This window comes from Lagopus muta, chromosome 1 (genome assembly GCF_023343835.1).
Source record: "Lagopus muta isolate bLagMut1 chromosome 1, bLagMut1 primary, whole genome shotgun sequence".
Taxonomy (NCBI): domain Eukaryota; kingdom Metazoa; phylum Chordata; class Aves; order Galliformes; family Phasianidae; genus Lagopus; species Lagopus muta.
Genome location: NC_064433.1, coordinates 127065759 through 127083413, shown reverse-complemented (window position 1 = coordinate 127083413; position 17655 = coordinate 127065759). Strand labels below are relative to the sequence as shown.

The window sequence follows — 17655 nt, the reverse complement described above, 5'->3', positions numbered from 1 at the left end:
CTTCATCATAAAGTGCTACAAAAAATAGAATTAAGCTGCACTGGCACATAATCCTTGATTTGTAGCCAGAAGGTAATACTACCTGTGCTTAAGTTAGTGACACTAAATGGGAACACAATAAATAGATGAAAATAATACGGTTGAAAGGATCTGAAACAGAATTATACAAAATATTATTCTTTTTTCTGATCAGTGCTAGTAAAAAAAATAATAATAATGGAAGAAACGTGTATCAAGAAAGAAAGTAGGAGGCTTGGAACAGCCCTTTGTCAAAAAGTTAGTGTTTGTTGTCCATAAATGCTTGTTTAACCTAAAGCACACAAATATAATATTTAAACACAACTTAAAATTTAACTAATTCATTTCAGATGGGTTGCTTTAAATCTCTTTTGCCAAGGGACACAGACAAAAAAAAAAAAAAAAAAAAAAAAAAAAAAAGCAGCACAGTTCATGCAGCATCACACACAGCACGTCCACAGGAGAAAAAAAAAAGGAAGAGAGCTGAAAGACATGACAAACTGTTGCCTTACACACAAGTGAACTTCTATTTGACTTGCATTCCTTTCTTGAAGCTTACAACCTTACATTTTGGAAACAGGACAGGAATGAAATCCAAGAAAACTTGTCCATTTGCATTTCTGACCACTGCTTCTCTGGGGACATCAATCCTCATGATCCTGTCTGACTTTTCAGTCAAGTTTCCCTGTTCCCACACTTGTAAGTCTGTGCTTCTAGACCTGCGCAGCATTTTTCCCTTTCTCTTTCTTAAACAGAATTTATACATGTACATAAGTATACATGTAAAATCCTGTTCCTCCTGTTCTGCCCATACTTTAACCAGTTTAACCAGATGCATTGTCAGCCTCTCCAACTCGCTTTCCTACATGCATATCAAATACTACATACCCAAGAACTCACTTCACTGATATTAGCACATATGCAGCGTTTGTGAACACTGGCTAGAACTAATAGCATCACCGTGCTGGAAACAGCAATAGCTCACAAGGGAAAAAGACTCCTCCTGCAGGGTTTTTTTCCATACAACAAGAGCATAATTAGCATGCTTTTGCGCCTTCTCTCTTCGATGCCTTCTCAGCCTTGAAGGAAGCTGCACTCCCTCTGCTTAGAGATTAACTAAACCTAATGTTGTCTCACGTTAGTAGAAGAGGTTAAGGCAGATAAACGCAAAACAAATCTTGGTCAATGGCCCTGTATCCATTTTTGAGAAAATGTAAATGTAAATTAACTGTACAATTACCCAGAAGTTTAGTTATCCAATGAAAAAAGACTGAATAGAGAAGCGTGCTCCTTTCTCTCATTAATAAAAGAGATCAATAAAATTATTAGACCTGAACTAAAAAAAAAAAGTATTCTCTATTAACTACTTAATTTGTAGTAGTACTATAATTACACCTCAAATATGGGAATAACAAAACATATGAAGTGCTGCTGTGACCTCAACAATGAAAAAAGTTCAGAAATGTTTTCAAAAGATGTAATGAAATCTAACTGTATCTTCAATATACTGACAGTAAATATATACATAGAAATTGTTTTTTCACCATTCTAACATGAAGAATTATTACAGTTCTCAATTTGATAAGCTAAGGTTAACTTTTCTTCAATTATAATTTTTTCCTCCCTTAAGAAAATCTCTACTGTAATTTGAAAAAAAGAAACTACTACAGAGACAGCATAAAAATAAAACTTCTAATAAATAATTGCTTAAATGTTTAAATTGTGATACGTAAGTTTATATTCTTGATTCTTCCATACTACTTTAGTTTGAAGTCCTACATTAGATTACTGAACAGAAATTAAACATTTGGTGTTTGTTAAGAATACAAAGGCTTGCAATAAGACACTAGAACACTTAGCTTTAAATGCATTAGTTTAAGTGCAAAGTGAGAAAATCAATACAACTTACAATCTGATCAAAAATGGGTGATTGACCTCTTTCAAAACTGACTTTTCATTGTGCACGTGCTGCTCTTGCTTCAGTCGAATGACATCTGGAATGCTCATTACTTTCAGTGCAAAGTAATGTTTTCCCATTTTTTCCTTCACCAGGTGAACACGTCCAAATGTACCTGTGCCTGAAAAATTGAAGAAAGAAAACCATCAACTTATGAAGGGAAAAAGAAAAAAGAAAAAAAAATAAAAAAAAGAAGCCAAGACAATTTGCTGGGTTTAAAAACATAGGATCTCAATTTCTTTTTTTTTATTTTTTCCTCCTCATGAATATTACATTATATTAGGTGCTCCCGTGCATCATCTTTGGGGGGAGGGTAAGGGAAAAATTTGTCATATTTCAGTGATAATGTTTTAATGAAAATAACAATATTGGGATATTGTCATTCTTTGGATAAATACTAGAAGCATTCTTTGCCAAGAAGAGAACTGGTCCTGAGAAAGACTAAAGAAGATCTACAAAAAAAATTGATGTGTAATACAGAAAATTCAAATGTAACCAAAAGAAATGAAACATGCAAAACTGTTCTCAAGTACAGAAGAAAGGCAGGAAAACATTCTCATAAATTTCAGACATCAATTTTAATTCAGATTGGAAGCAGAAGCTGATGTCAATTACATATATACATGATGTATTACATAAAGGGAAAAAAAATCACCACTAAGGAAGAACTGTAACAGGCTTAACATTTACTCAATAAAAATAACAATTTAACTTCCATAGCTTATTTATTAAAGCCAGATAGCTAAATTAGTGCTTAAAATGCAGGAACTCAAAACACAGAAGAATATACAAGATAGATAACAAAACAAACCATACAAAATATTAATCTACCAAGGCTTCAGTGACTGAAAACAGCTGTCAGCAAATATTCAGGCAAGGAGATTATTCCCTTATATATCTACAGAGCAGTGAAATGATTCAGTACACGATGGGAAAAAAAGCTTAGAAGTTGCTCACTTATAAATACCAATAAGATCTCCTTGCAGTGCCACACTGCTGTATTGACTGTAGTAGAAGATTTCACACACTTTTTTTTTTTTTTTTTTTTTTTTGTAGTTAATGCATTCCTTTCTCAATTCCTTCTTAAAAATATAAAAGGCAAATAAAATCCAGTCAAAAACATACTATGTTTTTAATAGTGCACTATGTTTTTCTCATCGGGCAAAATAGCAATTATTAAAGTTCCCTTTAAATGCTTTGCACTCCAGATAATTATACAGAACTGAACTGAGTATTATTTCAGAGAAAGCAGAGTTAAAAGTATTATGTTTAGCCACACTCCTATTTGTGAGCAGTACAGCGTTACACATCTCAAGATGAACTCCCATTTCAGCTCTCTGGGTGGCTGGTTGCTCATTGTTTTATTTTCATTAAACAATGTCATGTAGGTTCCTCTAGAATGGTGCAGCACATTTTTAATCCTTTTCTCTGACAGAAGTACTTCCCACGAAATGAGACACACTTGGCATTCAAGTCAACTGTCCCGATTTATAAAGGGCCACTCCTTTCTTCAGAAGTCCCTTCCAAGGTTGTCCGAATTTTGTACTTCTGTTCACAATTGCTGCCTCACACACACAGTAGGAAGGCAGCCCGGTGACCTGTTGCAGAGTTATGAGCTGGTACGTCAGCTGACTGCAGAGCGGGTTGATGATCACCCTCTCCTACAACAAAACTCCTTATGACATGTAGTGGGGTGAAGAGGATGAATATGTATGTGGAAAGGGGAAGGATGGAAGGAAAAAAAAAAAAAAGTCTGCATTGCAGAAACAAGAAAAAAAGGGGAAAAAGGGGAAAAAAAAAAAAAAAAAAAAAAGCGCTTTTGCACATAGCAAATACAGGAAACATTGTTTGTTTCGTTGTCCCCTTCCCCACCCTCCAATGTTTGTTTTCATCATGTGTACTTCCTTAAAACATTTACATTTTATTTAACGCTTTTTTTTCCTTTTCAGTCACTTGTATTTTTGTTTAAGAGCACAGCGTTTACTAAAACCAGAACAAAATACACAAACGAGGAACTAACAACTTCAGCAATTCAGTTTTACAAAAGCACACAATTCCACTACCAATATAGCTTTCAAAACCAGCTTTCAAGATAAAATTTCTCACTACACAAACTCACCAAGGGTTACAGTCATCCAAAAGATAATAATCAAAGCTCCTTTAAAAAAACAAAAACAGAAAACAAACACCCAAAACAGAAAGAACTAACAAACACATATTCCCACCTGTCCTCAATTACAACTCCTTAACCACAAAAACTGTAAACAGGTCTCAGACAGTGCTTGCTGTTATATCAAAATAAGATACCAGGTTACTCTGGAAAATTTATCATGCAATTAAATCCCTTAGCAATGCAGTCACATTGCATGACTGTAACTGTAAACAATCTCATTTTCATGTGGATGAACCTATGCAGGAAACTAAACAAAAAAATAACACCGTAAAAAAAAACAAACAGAACATCCAAGCACGGCCATCTGTCCAGACCTAAATACTTATTATTTACATCTTTATTGGATGCATGAAAATAAATACCTTTGTTCATTTCAGAATTAGGAGCTGAAATGCAAGTTGAAGTATCTTGAAAAAGACTGTCAAGAATAAATACAGTTATATTACACATCAAAACTAAAAATCGTCTTAAAAATTAAAGACTTCCAAATGCTGTCTTGGGGGAAGTAAAAGTAGCTACTGCATGAGAAAATGCAGTTTTCATATATGTTTTGGTACCTGTTTCAATAGACATCTTGCACAAACATATTCAGGAGGAAAGCTGGAGGTTTTTAATGCCCTCCTGTTTCATGATTTCATGTATGCCCAAGAAACTTTTATTTTAGAATGTTTTATTCTCACTCTGCTATTGGTCTAACATTAAAAACAATTGTGCTTACAAATAATGATATCAACGTTATGTTCCACTATTTTCACAGCAGGATCTGCAAGAGACTTATTTAACTTTGGAAATACGGTCTCTTTAAAAGCCCTCCTGCCAGGAGCTGTAGAGCCCGGCACGCAATAACAGATGAGTGGCAAAACCTCATCCAGAGAGCCTGGGGGGAAAGCAGGAGGCCACACAGGTGAGCAAGAGCCTACAACCTCCCATACAAGACTCATTCTTAGACTGGCTGCACACAGCATCTTTAGCCTGACTCCAAGCCATTATGGAAATCAAGACGGCAATCCAGAACCCCTCTAACTCACAGACCAATAAGTCCACCAACATATGTTTTTATATATCTCTTCTTGTGATATGAATTTTCTCCCATTCAGATCTTCTGAGAAGATCTGTTACACCTACATCAGTTGTTAGTGATAGTATCCAGACGCAACCAGCACTCTTCCAGCGCTTTTGACAAACAATATACACACTCAAAACCCAAAAGAAGAACAACAGTGATGCCCTGCAATTTAAACTGAGGACTGCTTACACACTAAGCTCTTTACTCAAACTATTCTTCTTGGAGAATAAAAGGGTAAATGATACTATGTTTTTTGTTTTTTCCAAGCAAAAAAACAGTAATTAATAAGAATCAAAGGACACAAGAATTTGCAGAAATTCAAAGAAAAGAGCAGTATAAATGTACAGAAATGTAATTTCATTTCTGCTTTTACACACTACCACAAGCACATTCATGGCAAAAAACCTTACAGACTGAAGCAGTGAAGTGGCTGTGGGTAAAATGGAGGCTCAGTGGCATGGTTACTTGTCTTGTGTCAAAGAACCACTGCCTCCTGCCCTCCAGGAAGGAGACACTAAGGTCATGGAACAACTTCTATTAATGCTTGTGCAATTTTTTTTGTCCTGATTTCCTCAAAGCTCAGGTATTTGAACAGACTAAATTTCACCTTCTGTGATAGGTAAGAAAACACCCCTTAGAACTACATTTTAATATTTAGACATTGAACACCTTACATATAGCTATGAAAGGAAATATTTGGACAATATTCTAACTTTTACTTAGCGTTCAGTTCAAAACAAGAGAATTTCACAAACTGCACCATTCTAGATGAGACCCCATCTCCCCTTGAAGGCATATAGCAAACAGGTTTCTGTCCACCAGTAACAAAAGCAGCGTAGAATGCTTGTGCTATCTGCAGTATGCAACACAATTCCAAAATTTTCAGGTTGAAAGGAATAAACAGAACAACCATGCAAAATGCTAACCACTAATCCAGTATAATCTGTTTACAACAGAAATAAATTTTTTGGATCCTCTTTGCAAATTTAATGTGATTGCAGAACTTGAAGGAATGTCAACAATCTTCTCAAGTAAGTAACCTTCTCTTGTAAAACACACAAAAAGGGAGGAGGGCAAATACAGCTAGGGACCAGGTTGGCCTGGGTATCAAACACAAAATGAGCGTTCTCAGTCACATAAAACAAGCTGGACTCCCTAACATTTCCCACAAGAACAAACACAGCAAAATCCAAGATTTTGTTCTTTAAAATCTGGTAGAAAACAACAGCAAAGGTGGGAATTTTTCTGATTCAATCTCAGGTACTTCTGATGATTGGAAAACCAATTCTGCTACTTTAGATCAACTGATATAACAGAGTGACTAATCATGCACAGACTATTTTGTTATTGATGTGTATGACTGATTTAAAGCTCAGTCTGCCTCTTTGTTTGCCCCCATTAATTAGGCCCAACTGTTCCAACTTCCCACTCTTTCAATCCCCAGTTCTTTCTTAAAAATAAGTTTGCCCTGCTCAGATAGATACCATCTGTTTTAACAAAGAATAAATTAGGTCAAGTGAGCTACTCAACCCTGAGGGCTGTTTTCTGAGTCCCAAAGGGGCTAGTCCTGATTTCCACAGATGCCTACGGAAACCATCAGATGCATTTGTTGTTTACAGTTATTACAGTTACGATAAACATTTCATACCATGCCATGTATTAGTCTTTGTTGGTAGCTACAAACAAGGCAGACAATTCTGCTGAATTTCGGACATAAAGTAGACAAACTGTATTAGATCACAATCTTACTATGTGGCGTCAAATCTGTCTGCTCCTTAATGTCTTCTCTTCAACAATCTAGCAATATGTGTCTTAAAAGGCAGAGAGGGCTTTCATTATTCTTGACAAAGAAGGGGAAGAAGGGACACAGCAATGAGAGAAGCCTGCCCAAGCTTACCAGAAGATTAAATATTATAGAGAAAGAAGAGGAAATCATACAGCAAAAGCAACTCTGGACTTCTACAACAGGTAAGTAACACAAAGTAACACAAGACAAGCTTGGACATCAAAGCAGTTTTCTTCAAGTTTTTCCAACACAGAGAGTAGTATCAAGTCAAAATGGCTTGCAACATGCCTAGAGTCTTCATATCGTTCCACGAAACAAGTGTGGGCTGCTGTTCATAACCACTACCTCTATACCTCCAGCTTCCCAGAGTTCTGACCTACATCTAAAAACACAACAGAGATATAAAGAAATTTAGAGGTTTAACATGCTGCCTATTGCTTTACGTCACATTATTAAGTGACTGTTATGTAATACCTTTTGCAAAGCTTTTATATATCCTTCAGTTATCAAGTGTCTAAGAGCTTAACAGCATAGAAAATGGGACTAAACTGCCTCATCATTTTCCCACATGCAGCTTTGCCAGAGTTCTATGACTTTGTTCATTCATCCACTGTGTTACTCCTCAGTTTCCACTAGGAACTAGTAGATCAACAACGCGTTTTCTATTTAGCAACAATCTGAAATACCAGACAAAAAAAACCCTGCTCTATAGATTCCAGGTGAGATCATCAGTTTTTGCAGGATAGAATACTACTTGCCCCAGGAATACGACTATAATTGGTGTTCCAGTGTGATCTTTTCTTACTTCTATTTTGGATTTTGGATTCATCCCTTTGCCAAGCCACTTTTCAACTCAAAGCTCAATATCATCAATTCTTTATCTCAAGTTGAAAAGAAACCAATTCATGTTCTTGACTCAAAAGATTCACAGTCCTGCTTGTCCTGAAAAAAAAAAAAAAAAGAAAAAGCAATGCCCACTTCTTTCCTGCTTCCAAATTTCAAAGGTCCTGAATATGTGTCACTTCTTTCTATGTACAAAGAGAGTCTACAACAACACAATACTAAAATCGTGCATAACACTACAGAACTTGGCTTAGCCTATTTTCAATTTTCCACAAAATTTGATATGCCAGAGAAGAATACTAAGCAATTATGTCTGTAATTCCTGGTGCTGAATCACGCATTTAATTCTTTTTGAATTAAGAATGGTCAGGAATCACCATGCGAATTAAAACATACCAGTCAAGCTTCCTGTTTTTCCACACAGTTCCGAGCCAGGTTCTTGATTTCAAGAAAAAATCAACAGAACAACCATGACAGGAGTTATTTTCTAATTCCAGATAAATTGTTTTGATCACAATCTGATGGGTATCTATGAAAACACTGTAAATATCTGAATGTTTTTAAACTAAATTATCAGAAGCTTTGGAGATTTCTTCTTTCCCTTTATTGTGTATGAGCCCCTGCTAATTCAGAACAGAATTATAGAATATTCTCAGTTGGAAGGAACCCACATAGACCATGAAGTCCAATTCCTGGCTCCACACAGAACCACACAAAATTCAAACCCTATGTCTGAGAGCATTGTACAGACACTTGCGTGACCTTGAGGAATGTGGGCCTGGCAAAGAGTGGGGTCAGGACCCTGAACTTTGGAAGAGCAAACTTTAAGCTCTTCAATCGACTGTTGGCCAAGATCCCCTGGGATGCTGTCCTTAAAAACAACGATGTTGAGGAGAGCTGGCTACTCTTCAAGGATGCCTTGAAGCGCACAAGAACTCTCCATCTGTCTGAACAAGAAAGTGGGCAAAGGAGGTAGAAAACTGGCATGGCTCGGCAAGGACCTCCTAGGCACGCTGAGGGCGAAGAAAGGTGCGTACAAGCTCTGAAAACAAGGGCGTGTCACCTGGGAAGAATACAGGGATGCCATCCGGACTTGCAGAAGTGGGATCAGGAAAGCCAAGGCGCAGGCAGAACTGAACTTGGCGAGGGCTGTGAAAAACAAAAGGAAGACATTCTACAGGTACATGGGCCAGAAGAGACAGGCCACAAAATGATTCAAGTATTTCTCACATCCCTGAGCCCTGCATCCCTAAACTTCTAGGTGGGGACCGGGACAGTAAACCTCCCCCCACTGTAAGGGCAGAGACTGCCTCATCAGACTGAATGTGTACAAGTGTATGGGGATGGATGGCATGCATCCCAGGGTTCTGAAGGACCTGGCTGAGGTGGTTGCCGTGCTGCTCTCCATAACATTTGAAAAGTCGTGGCTGTCAGGTGAGGTCCTCCAGACTGGAGGAAGGGTCACATCATTCCCATTTACAAGAAAGGGGCCAAGGAGGACCTGGGGAACTACAGGCTGGTGAGTCTCACCTCTGTGCCTGGGAAGATCATGGAACAGATCCTCCTGGACGATATGCTTGATCACATGAGGAATGAGTGTGTGATCCAAGACAGCCAGCACGGCTTCACCAGGGGAAGGTCATGCTTAACCAATCTGGTGGCCTTCTGTGATGGAGTAACGGCATTGGTGGACAAGGGAAAGGCAACAGACGTCATTTACCTGGACTTGAGCAAGGCCTTTGACATGGTTCCCCACCACATCCTCATCTCCAAATTGGAGGGATGTGGATTTGATGGGTGGACCACTCGATGGATAAGAAACTGATTGAAAGGTTTCAGACAGAGGGTGGTCATCAATGGTTCTATGTCCCCAGGGGTCTGTGTTGGGACCGGTGTTCTTTAAAATCTTTATCATTGACATCGATGATGGAGTCGAGTGCACCCTCAGCAAATTTGCCGATGACACCAAGCTGAGTGGTGAGGTTGATACGGTGGAAGGAAGGGATGCCATTCAGAGGGACCTCAACAGACTTGAAAGGTGGGGCTAGGTGAACCTGATGAGGTTCAACACAGCAAAGTGCAAGGTTTTGCACTTGGGCCAGAGGAATCCTAGGTATCCATACAGACTGGAAGGATCAGTCCTTGAGAGCAGACCTGTGGAGAAGGACCTGGGGGTCCTGGTGGATGAAAAGCTTAACATGAGCCAGCAGTGTGCTCTTGCAGCTTGGAAAGCAAAAGTAACCTGGGCTACACCAGAAGAGGGGTGACCAGCAGAGACAGGGAGGTGATTGCCCCCCTCTACTCTGCCCTTGTGAGGCCCCATCTGGAGTACTGTGTCCAGGTCTGGAGGCCCCAGTACAAAACAGACAGGGAGCTGTTGGAGAGGGTCCAGAGGAGGGCCACAAAGATGATCAGGGGACTGGAGCACCTCCCCTATGAGGACAGGCTGAGGGAGCTGGGCTTGTTCAGCCTGGAGAAAAGAAGTCTGCGGGGTGACCTCATTGCAGCCTTTCAGTCCAAAGGGAGCCTACAAACAGGAGGGGAATCAACTCTTTGAAAGGGTTGATAACAGAAGGACAAGGGGAAATGGCTTTAAGTTGAGGGAGGGAAGATTTAAGTTGGATGCCAGGGGGAAGTTCTTTACTATGAGAGTGGTGAAGTGCTGGAACAGGCTGCCCAGAGAGGTTGTGGATGCCCTGACCCTGGAGGTGTTCAAACCCAGATTGGATGGGGTCCTGGGCAGCCTGGTCTAATATTAAATGTGGAGGTTGGTGGCCCTGCCTGTGGCAGGGGGGCTGGAGATTCGTGATCCTTGAGGTCCCTTCCAACCTGGGCCATTCTGTGACTCTGTGACTCCACGAACTCCGGCACTCAGAGCCATGCCCACTGCCTTGGGCAGCCTATTCCATGCCTACCGCTTTCTGGTGCAAACCCTTTCTAACTAATGGAAGCTGTCATCATCTTGAACATTTAAAACAACACCCATGTAGAAGATACAGCATAGTTCAGGTATTTAATAAATTGTTTCAGTAGCTTTTGTTCTGTCAATTGTTGTAGTTGAATCTATTAGCTTTAGGATGTTGACGGTAAACTACTTTATGTATGGAAGAATAATTGATCCCACAAAGAAACAGAAAACCATTAAATAAAGCTGACCAATCTAAAGAAAACGGCTGTGCCCCAGAATGTGTTTTCACCTCATAAAATCCTGGTGACAGAAGAAAAAAATAAAGGCTTATAGAATCACAGAATTGCTCAGGTTGGAAAAGACCTCAAAGATCACCAATTCCAACCGCAGCCTAACCAAACTACCCTAACTCAACAACCCACTGCTAAATCATGTCCCTGAGCACCACATCCAAACGGTCTTTAAACACATCCAGGGATGGTGACTCACCCACCTCCCTGGGGAGCCCATTCCACTGCTTAACAACCCTTTCTGTAAAGACATTTTTCCTGATATCCAACCTAAACTTACTCTGGTGCAACTTGAGGCCATTTCCCCTTGTCCTGTCACCAGTGAGACTAGCCCTGCTCTCGCTGTAAGCGCCTTTCAGATACTGGAAGAGAGCAATAAGGTTTCCCCTCAGCCTCCTTTTCCCCAGACTAAGCAGTCCCAGTTCCTTCAGTAGCTCCTCATAGGGCATATCCTCCATGCCCTTCACAAGCCTTGCTGCCCGAATATGAATACAATGATGAATATAAATATGAACACAATAACCCAATAAGGATTTGAAGAGTCACTTCGTTCTACAGAAATTTAAGTTGCGTGGCATCTTATAAATATCAGAAGTACATGAAACACCTCATGTCCAAATTTTTGAAGAAGCATCATCTAAATTATGAAAAACTAAATACTAGTACTCAATATCTAACACCTGCTTAGCCACTTTCCTTTTCAGTCCCAAATACATGCCCCTACAACCTTCTATGGATGTCTAGGATTTTTTTTTCTTTACATATATATATTTAAATGTAATCAGCGTATTTTGGTCTACCCCACAATTGATTTTTTCTCCCAAGAAGAACTACTTGGTGCAAGTCATTCCCACATTAATTCAAAGTAGGTATCAGGCTTAATATCCTTCACTGTGTCCTTCTAAAAATCAAATGGAAAAAATCTTTCAGAAGTACGGAGGTTTAATATTGCTAAGTGAATGTAATAAAAGCCACATTCTTTGTACTTGACCAGCACTGGACAGAAGCCTCTGAGGGACTGTTACCTCTTGTAATAGTCACTTCAATTACATTTCACTTCAATCTTCATGCAAAATAGTGCTAAAGGAGAAGAAAATCAAGGGGGACATTTCACATAGTATACAAAATCTGTATTTTAAAAGATTTTTAAAAAATATCTATCTACTGTTTACTGTGGTATTTCTAGAATGTTTTTAAAGCATAACATTGAAGAACAAATTCTGTCGAACTCTGTAGACAAATCAGTAACTTTTGTCCAATTTAAATTATTTAAATTACTAGTATTTCCATTGAAATTTTCAAGAAATCACTAAATAGCAAAATACAAGGTTGAAGATACGATATCCTATGTTGTCTGTTACTACGGAATTAAGCATAGAAGATCCTACTTCAGAAACACACTTGTAGGTGTATATGTTTAAATAAAAGCAAAACTGAGAAACTCAGACTTAACCAAAAAGGCCAGGTTGAAGTCAAGACACATTAATATTCAGAAAGAAAATCCTACCAAAGTAGCACCAAAAATAATAAAGTTCACAGTCAGTACCCACATTTGGCACTCAAAAAAAAATAATTAATTGAAAATAAACCTTTTTTTCCTGTCCTTTTTGGAACTAATCCATGGTGTCAAAAAAAAAATACTGAAGACAAAGCCTGGACAGTGTCAAAAATGATAAATTGGAGTTCTTCCTTTCAAAAATATGAGTTTACCACAGTGGATCATATAGACCTGTATTATCTCTGTGAGGCTGGACACCACAGGGTATGATGGATGTGTCCTCAAAGGTTGTCACACTTCTTGCCCTGCTGCCATGCATGGTGAGAACTTATTAAAAGACTTTCCACAATGCAAAGAAACAGTTGCAGTAACACTGCAGGCTAATCTTGTAGAAGAAGCATCTTTGTACCATAAACACAAACTGACAAGACTTTCTCCATCTTATAAGCATATGATCAACATTTTCCTCACACACCTTGAGCTGAAATTGCTTCACCTCATTACAGAATAAGCTTGCCTTTAAAGAAACGAGGTAAACCACCTTCCCAAGAGGCAAAAAAGGCACTTCTGTACTGAATCGAGCAGTTACACCCATTCAGTTCATGAACCCAAAGCATCTATTTTTCTCTGCTGATTCTGAAATGGTTCTACATATATAGGTTTGACAATCACACTGCAGAGGTTACATTCAGATACATTAAACCTCCTGATTTCATTACCAGACTCAAAGTTACCTGGCCCAGTGTGCGCACACAGAATTTCAACACAGAGGAACAATATTGACACAGTATATGCTAATTTGTATAAGGAAAAAAAACATCTGAAAATTTAAAAGAAAATCATTAGCAGCCCACTAAATTCTTCATATTTGTCATCAGAACTATGCCAAATTATACCTATACAATTTTTCTTTGTAAGAAAGAGTTCAATGAAAAACTCAGTATAAGCTAGCATTGTACACTTGCAGCCCTAAAGGCCAACCTTACCTTGGGCTGCCTCAAAAGAAAAATGCATGATTAACACACTGAGGGAGGTGACTCTCTCCCTCTGCTTTGTTCTAATGAGATCCCACCTCTTTTCAACTCTAGAACCCACAGCACACAAGAAACACAAGGAGCTCTGAAAATGGATCCATAGCAGAGCCACAAAGATGACCAAAAGGGCTGATCTAGGTGTCCCTGCCCACGGCAGTGGGGTTTGAACTAAATGATTTTAAGGTCTCTTCGAATCCAAACCATTCTCTGATTCTACAACCTTCAACAGTGTCAAAAGGAAAACAAAACAAACAACACAATCTCATGAATGTGCTATTAAAAAGAAAAAAAGTCAATTCGTTCATCTACCATTTTTTTAAATAATGACGCTGTTAATAAGCAGGTATTAAACTCAAAAAAGAAATACAGTTTTTCCAATTAATAAAAGCAAAATCATGCCTCAAAATTATGCCTAATTTGCAAGACTTTATTTACAGATACAGTCTACAATTTTATACAAGCTATTGAAGCTTATGTAGCATAGAAGTCTTCAAAGGTAATTGAAATTATTTTAATGTTTACCTTACTCTTCAGCTGTTATGCAGGCAAAAACAGAAAAGGATTTCTGATGCAATTAAGCATTCTTCAAAAAAACTTTAGCTCGATCTTTATTCCGAACAGGATATACTGAAGACTTTCATACTATCATATTATCATACTATCATATTTTCATATTATCATACGCACAAAGGACTCAGTGTTGTAACTGGAGCAAACAAATGCCCTCCTGGAAATGACCAAAATAACTTATTATCTATAAGCTATAATCAGTACATTGGGCCACTGGGACTCTATATTTCATTTTCTATAAATTAAGTTTTACACAATAAATCAAGTAGTGGGTCAAAAAGAATCTTCTCCTAAATGACTATTTCAGTATTCAGTCTGGAACACTCACTGGTTTATTCTGAGGTAAGGGTTAATAAGATAACCGACAATTCACAAGTGGAACAATATTGCTCAAAGGGAAGGCTTTGTTTATATTCCTAAAACAGTATCAACTGATACTCCTGAGAGACTACAGAAAGATGCATTAGGCGTCTAGAGTTTACTTCACATGGTCATTACCTTTCCACATTCACTCATACTATACCATACAGAAAATAATGTAACATTGTCCAAAGCAAGGAGATGAAATCACTGTTGTTTGGCACTAGAATGAACATAATATTCTCCATATAAAGAGCTATTATGCAAAGAAAGAGGAAATAAATCTAGAATATCCAAATAAAGTTCTATCTGATACAGAACTGGAACAAGTGCACTAACACAAATATTACGTTTCAAAATCCCAATCTCAGAAATCCATTCTCAAATAGCATTTAAAAATCTCAGAAGAAAATCTCTGTAAAGGCTCTAGAAGCCATTATTATTGACAAAAGTGAAGTGTAAATTCTTAGTACTAATACAGAACACTACTAAAGACACACTAATGTTAATTTAACAGTTTTCTTTAGCAGAAATACTTCAACACAATGGCTGAAAAGGACTGTTGGATTAAATTTATTCTGTTACTTGGGATTGTATAAACCACTGTATAATTTCCTACATAAAAAACATAAATCTAAGTTCTCCTCCTTTAAAGTTCTGTTGCTTTCTTACATCAGTCCAGCCTACCACACGGACTTGAAGCACAGAGTGGATAGATGTTTTTTCTTGTTTTTACCTTCCACTTTCTAAATAGGAAAAAAAGCCACTGTGGCAGTTTTCCACAGTTAGAAGCTAATTACCTGTTTCAGTCTTATGCCGTCATTTATTTCCCTCTGCTTTTTGTCTCTTTTGTTTTTAAACTGCAATCTAGTCTCTCTCCAGTGCAACTTCGCTTTAATGACAGATACCTGAGTATCTATCAAGTAACCCCACAAATCAACAAGCTACTACAGGCTCTTGTTCGTCGGCGGCAAAAATGCATAGGTATCAGTGGTGACACTATTTTGGAGACAATATTTCTCCTGTGCCGAAAAAGTGTTTTGCAGCTGAGAATTTGCTCCAACAAGCAGCTCTATTGTATTCTTTCTATCTGTTGTAGTTTCCACAGAAATAAATGGGGGCATTTCTTTTAGAGTGACCTATGTATATAGTGACCAACCTGTCCCATATGTAACAGCATTGTAGTGTGATAATCTTCACACTTACCTCTATTGCAGTGGTTACAGAACGCTACTAAATCCTACAAAAGCACAGTACTTGCTTCTTTAAATTGCATATAATCCTTCATAATACGGATCTCAAGTTTTCTAAAAACTGCAATTTCTAACTGTAGTGTTGTTCAAATTTGTCTATGATTTCTACGCTGTTAACAAATAGGTTTTTCTTAAATATTACCTGTCTGTTCAAGGACTGGTTCCATTAAAAAAAAAAAAAAAAAAAAAAAAAAAAAAAAAGATTAAGTCACCTTCATATTCTTATTTTAGACTTTGAACGATACCATAAACAAAAATTTACAGAAATCCAAAAGGGGAATAGAAAATCCCACTCTAGTGGAATCCTACAGAAGCACATAGCTTGACATAAATCCTTCCTTAAAATTGACAAATGGACATAAAACCTGAATTACTTCAGAGTTCTACCAAACAAATGCAGTTTTTCAGCGCACTGAGAAGAAAAGAACATTTAATTCCTTTCACATGCAGTGAGTTTAGGCTGATGAAATTTCATCCTTACATCTTTCAGCAACATGCAATGACCCACCTCAAGTTGCAGAATCTCAGCTTGATGGTGGACTGGATTTAGCCACTATCCTGCTGGTGTCTAAGTACAAAGCAATATAGTGGCAATTCCCAATATAAACAAGAGGAAAAAGATATAATAAACTGAGGTGTTAAAAACTGCAATTTATGTCAACTGTTTGGAAAATACATTGACTCAGTACACATGGACAACTCTCTAACCTAAACAGACTGGCTAATCTAAACCATGTCTCAAATGGAAAACAAAACAAGTCCCCTCTCCGTTATCTGCAACAGACAAAAGCATCAGAAAAGCAGACAAGAATGAAGTTGCTGTGCTGAGACCTAAACATGAGCAGTTCTTGATTAGCATCATTTTTCTCAAAAATCTCCACTCTAGACAAAATCTAACATTGTAAGTACTACATAGAAACCAATTATCAACATTTGAGATGTTCCAGTCAGTCTCTACCCCAGGCCATGAAGAGTTATTTCCAGGAACCTAACTCGAGATATTCTGCCTGATCATAAAGAATATCAACTATATTATCTGATAGTAGTAATAGAAGGACTATTATTAGATAAATCACACTAGTAGAAACACAGTTTCTTGTTCTATCAGTTACAGTTATCAGCTAGACATCACAGAGAGCCCTTCTTCCTTGCTCTTACTTTCCAGTCACCGAAACAGTCACATTCATTAACAGTCCAATATTTGAAATAAAGCTTTTGTATTTACATAAGAATATTTTCTTCTAGACTTTCAGTTATTTCTCACTGCTTTCCTGTGAATACCTTCTTCATGCAAACTTTTATTCTTAACATTTTTACATATACATTAATCCAAGCACAGGTTAATTTATTTTCTTTACTGCCAGGTCTGCTTCTCAATTCTCACTCTCATCCTCTTGTTCCATAAAAACTCACAATAAATTATTTGAACCTCGCTTGACAAATTTAAAAAGAGGATCACAGTCTACAGCAGAGAACAGTAAATTCAACACTATTTTGATGGGACAGACTAAATTGCAGCTAATCACATTCACAAATTGTAGTTCTCAACACAAGAGTACTTGACATACCCTTGCAGACTATTTCTCAAGAACTGTAGCATCAGTGTTTACTAAGACACTCATCTGCAATTACAGTTGACAACAGCACCCTTCTCAATAGAAATGTATTTTCAGTTCTTCATCTTAAAGAATAAGCATTTTAATATAATTTGTAATTCAGGAATTGCACTTAAAGAAATAGTGCACAAGCACTAGTTCTGCACAGGTCACTTCACTCTGGAACTGGAGACTCTGGAAGCAATGCCTCTTATTTCTTTCCATGGAAACTACAACAGATACAAAGAGCATGATAGCACTATTTGGTAGAGCAGATTCTCAGCTACAAAACACTCTTCTTCAG

The 17655-nt window shown here is 37.7% G+C and overlaps 1 protein-coding gene across 1 annotated transcript in view; it reads right to left on the bottom strand.

The window, feature by feature from the left end:
• PRKX (protein kinase X-linked) overlaps positions 1–17655 on the bottom strand; it is a 55497-nt gene that overhangs the window by 24445 nt on the left and 13397 nt on the right. Inside the window, exon 2 of the mRNA XM_048959649.1 lies at positions 1928–2096. Within this exon, the coding sequence (XP_048815606.1) occupies positions 1928–2096 (169 nt within the window). The remainder of the gene's footprint in view (positions 1–1927; positions 2097–17655) is intronic.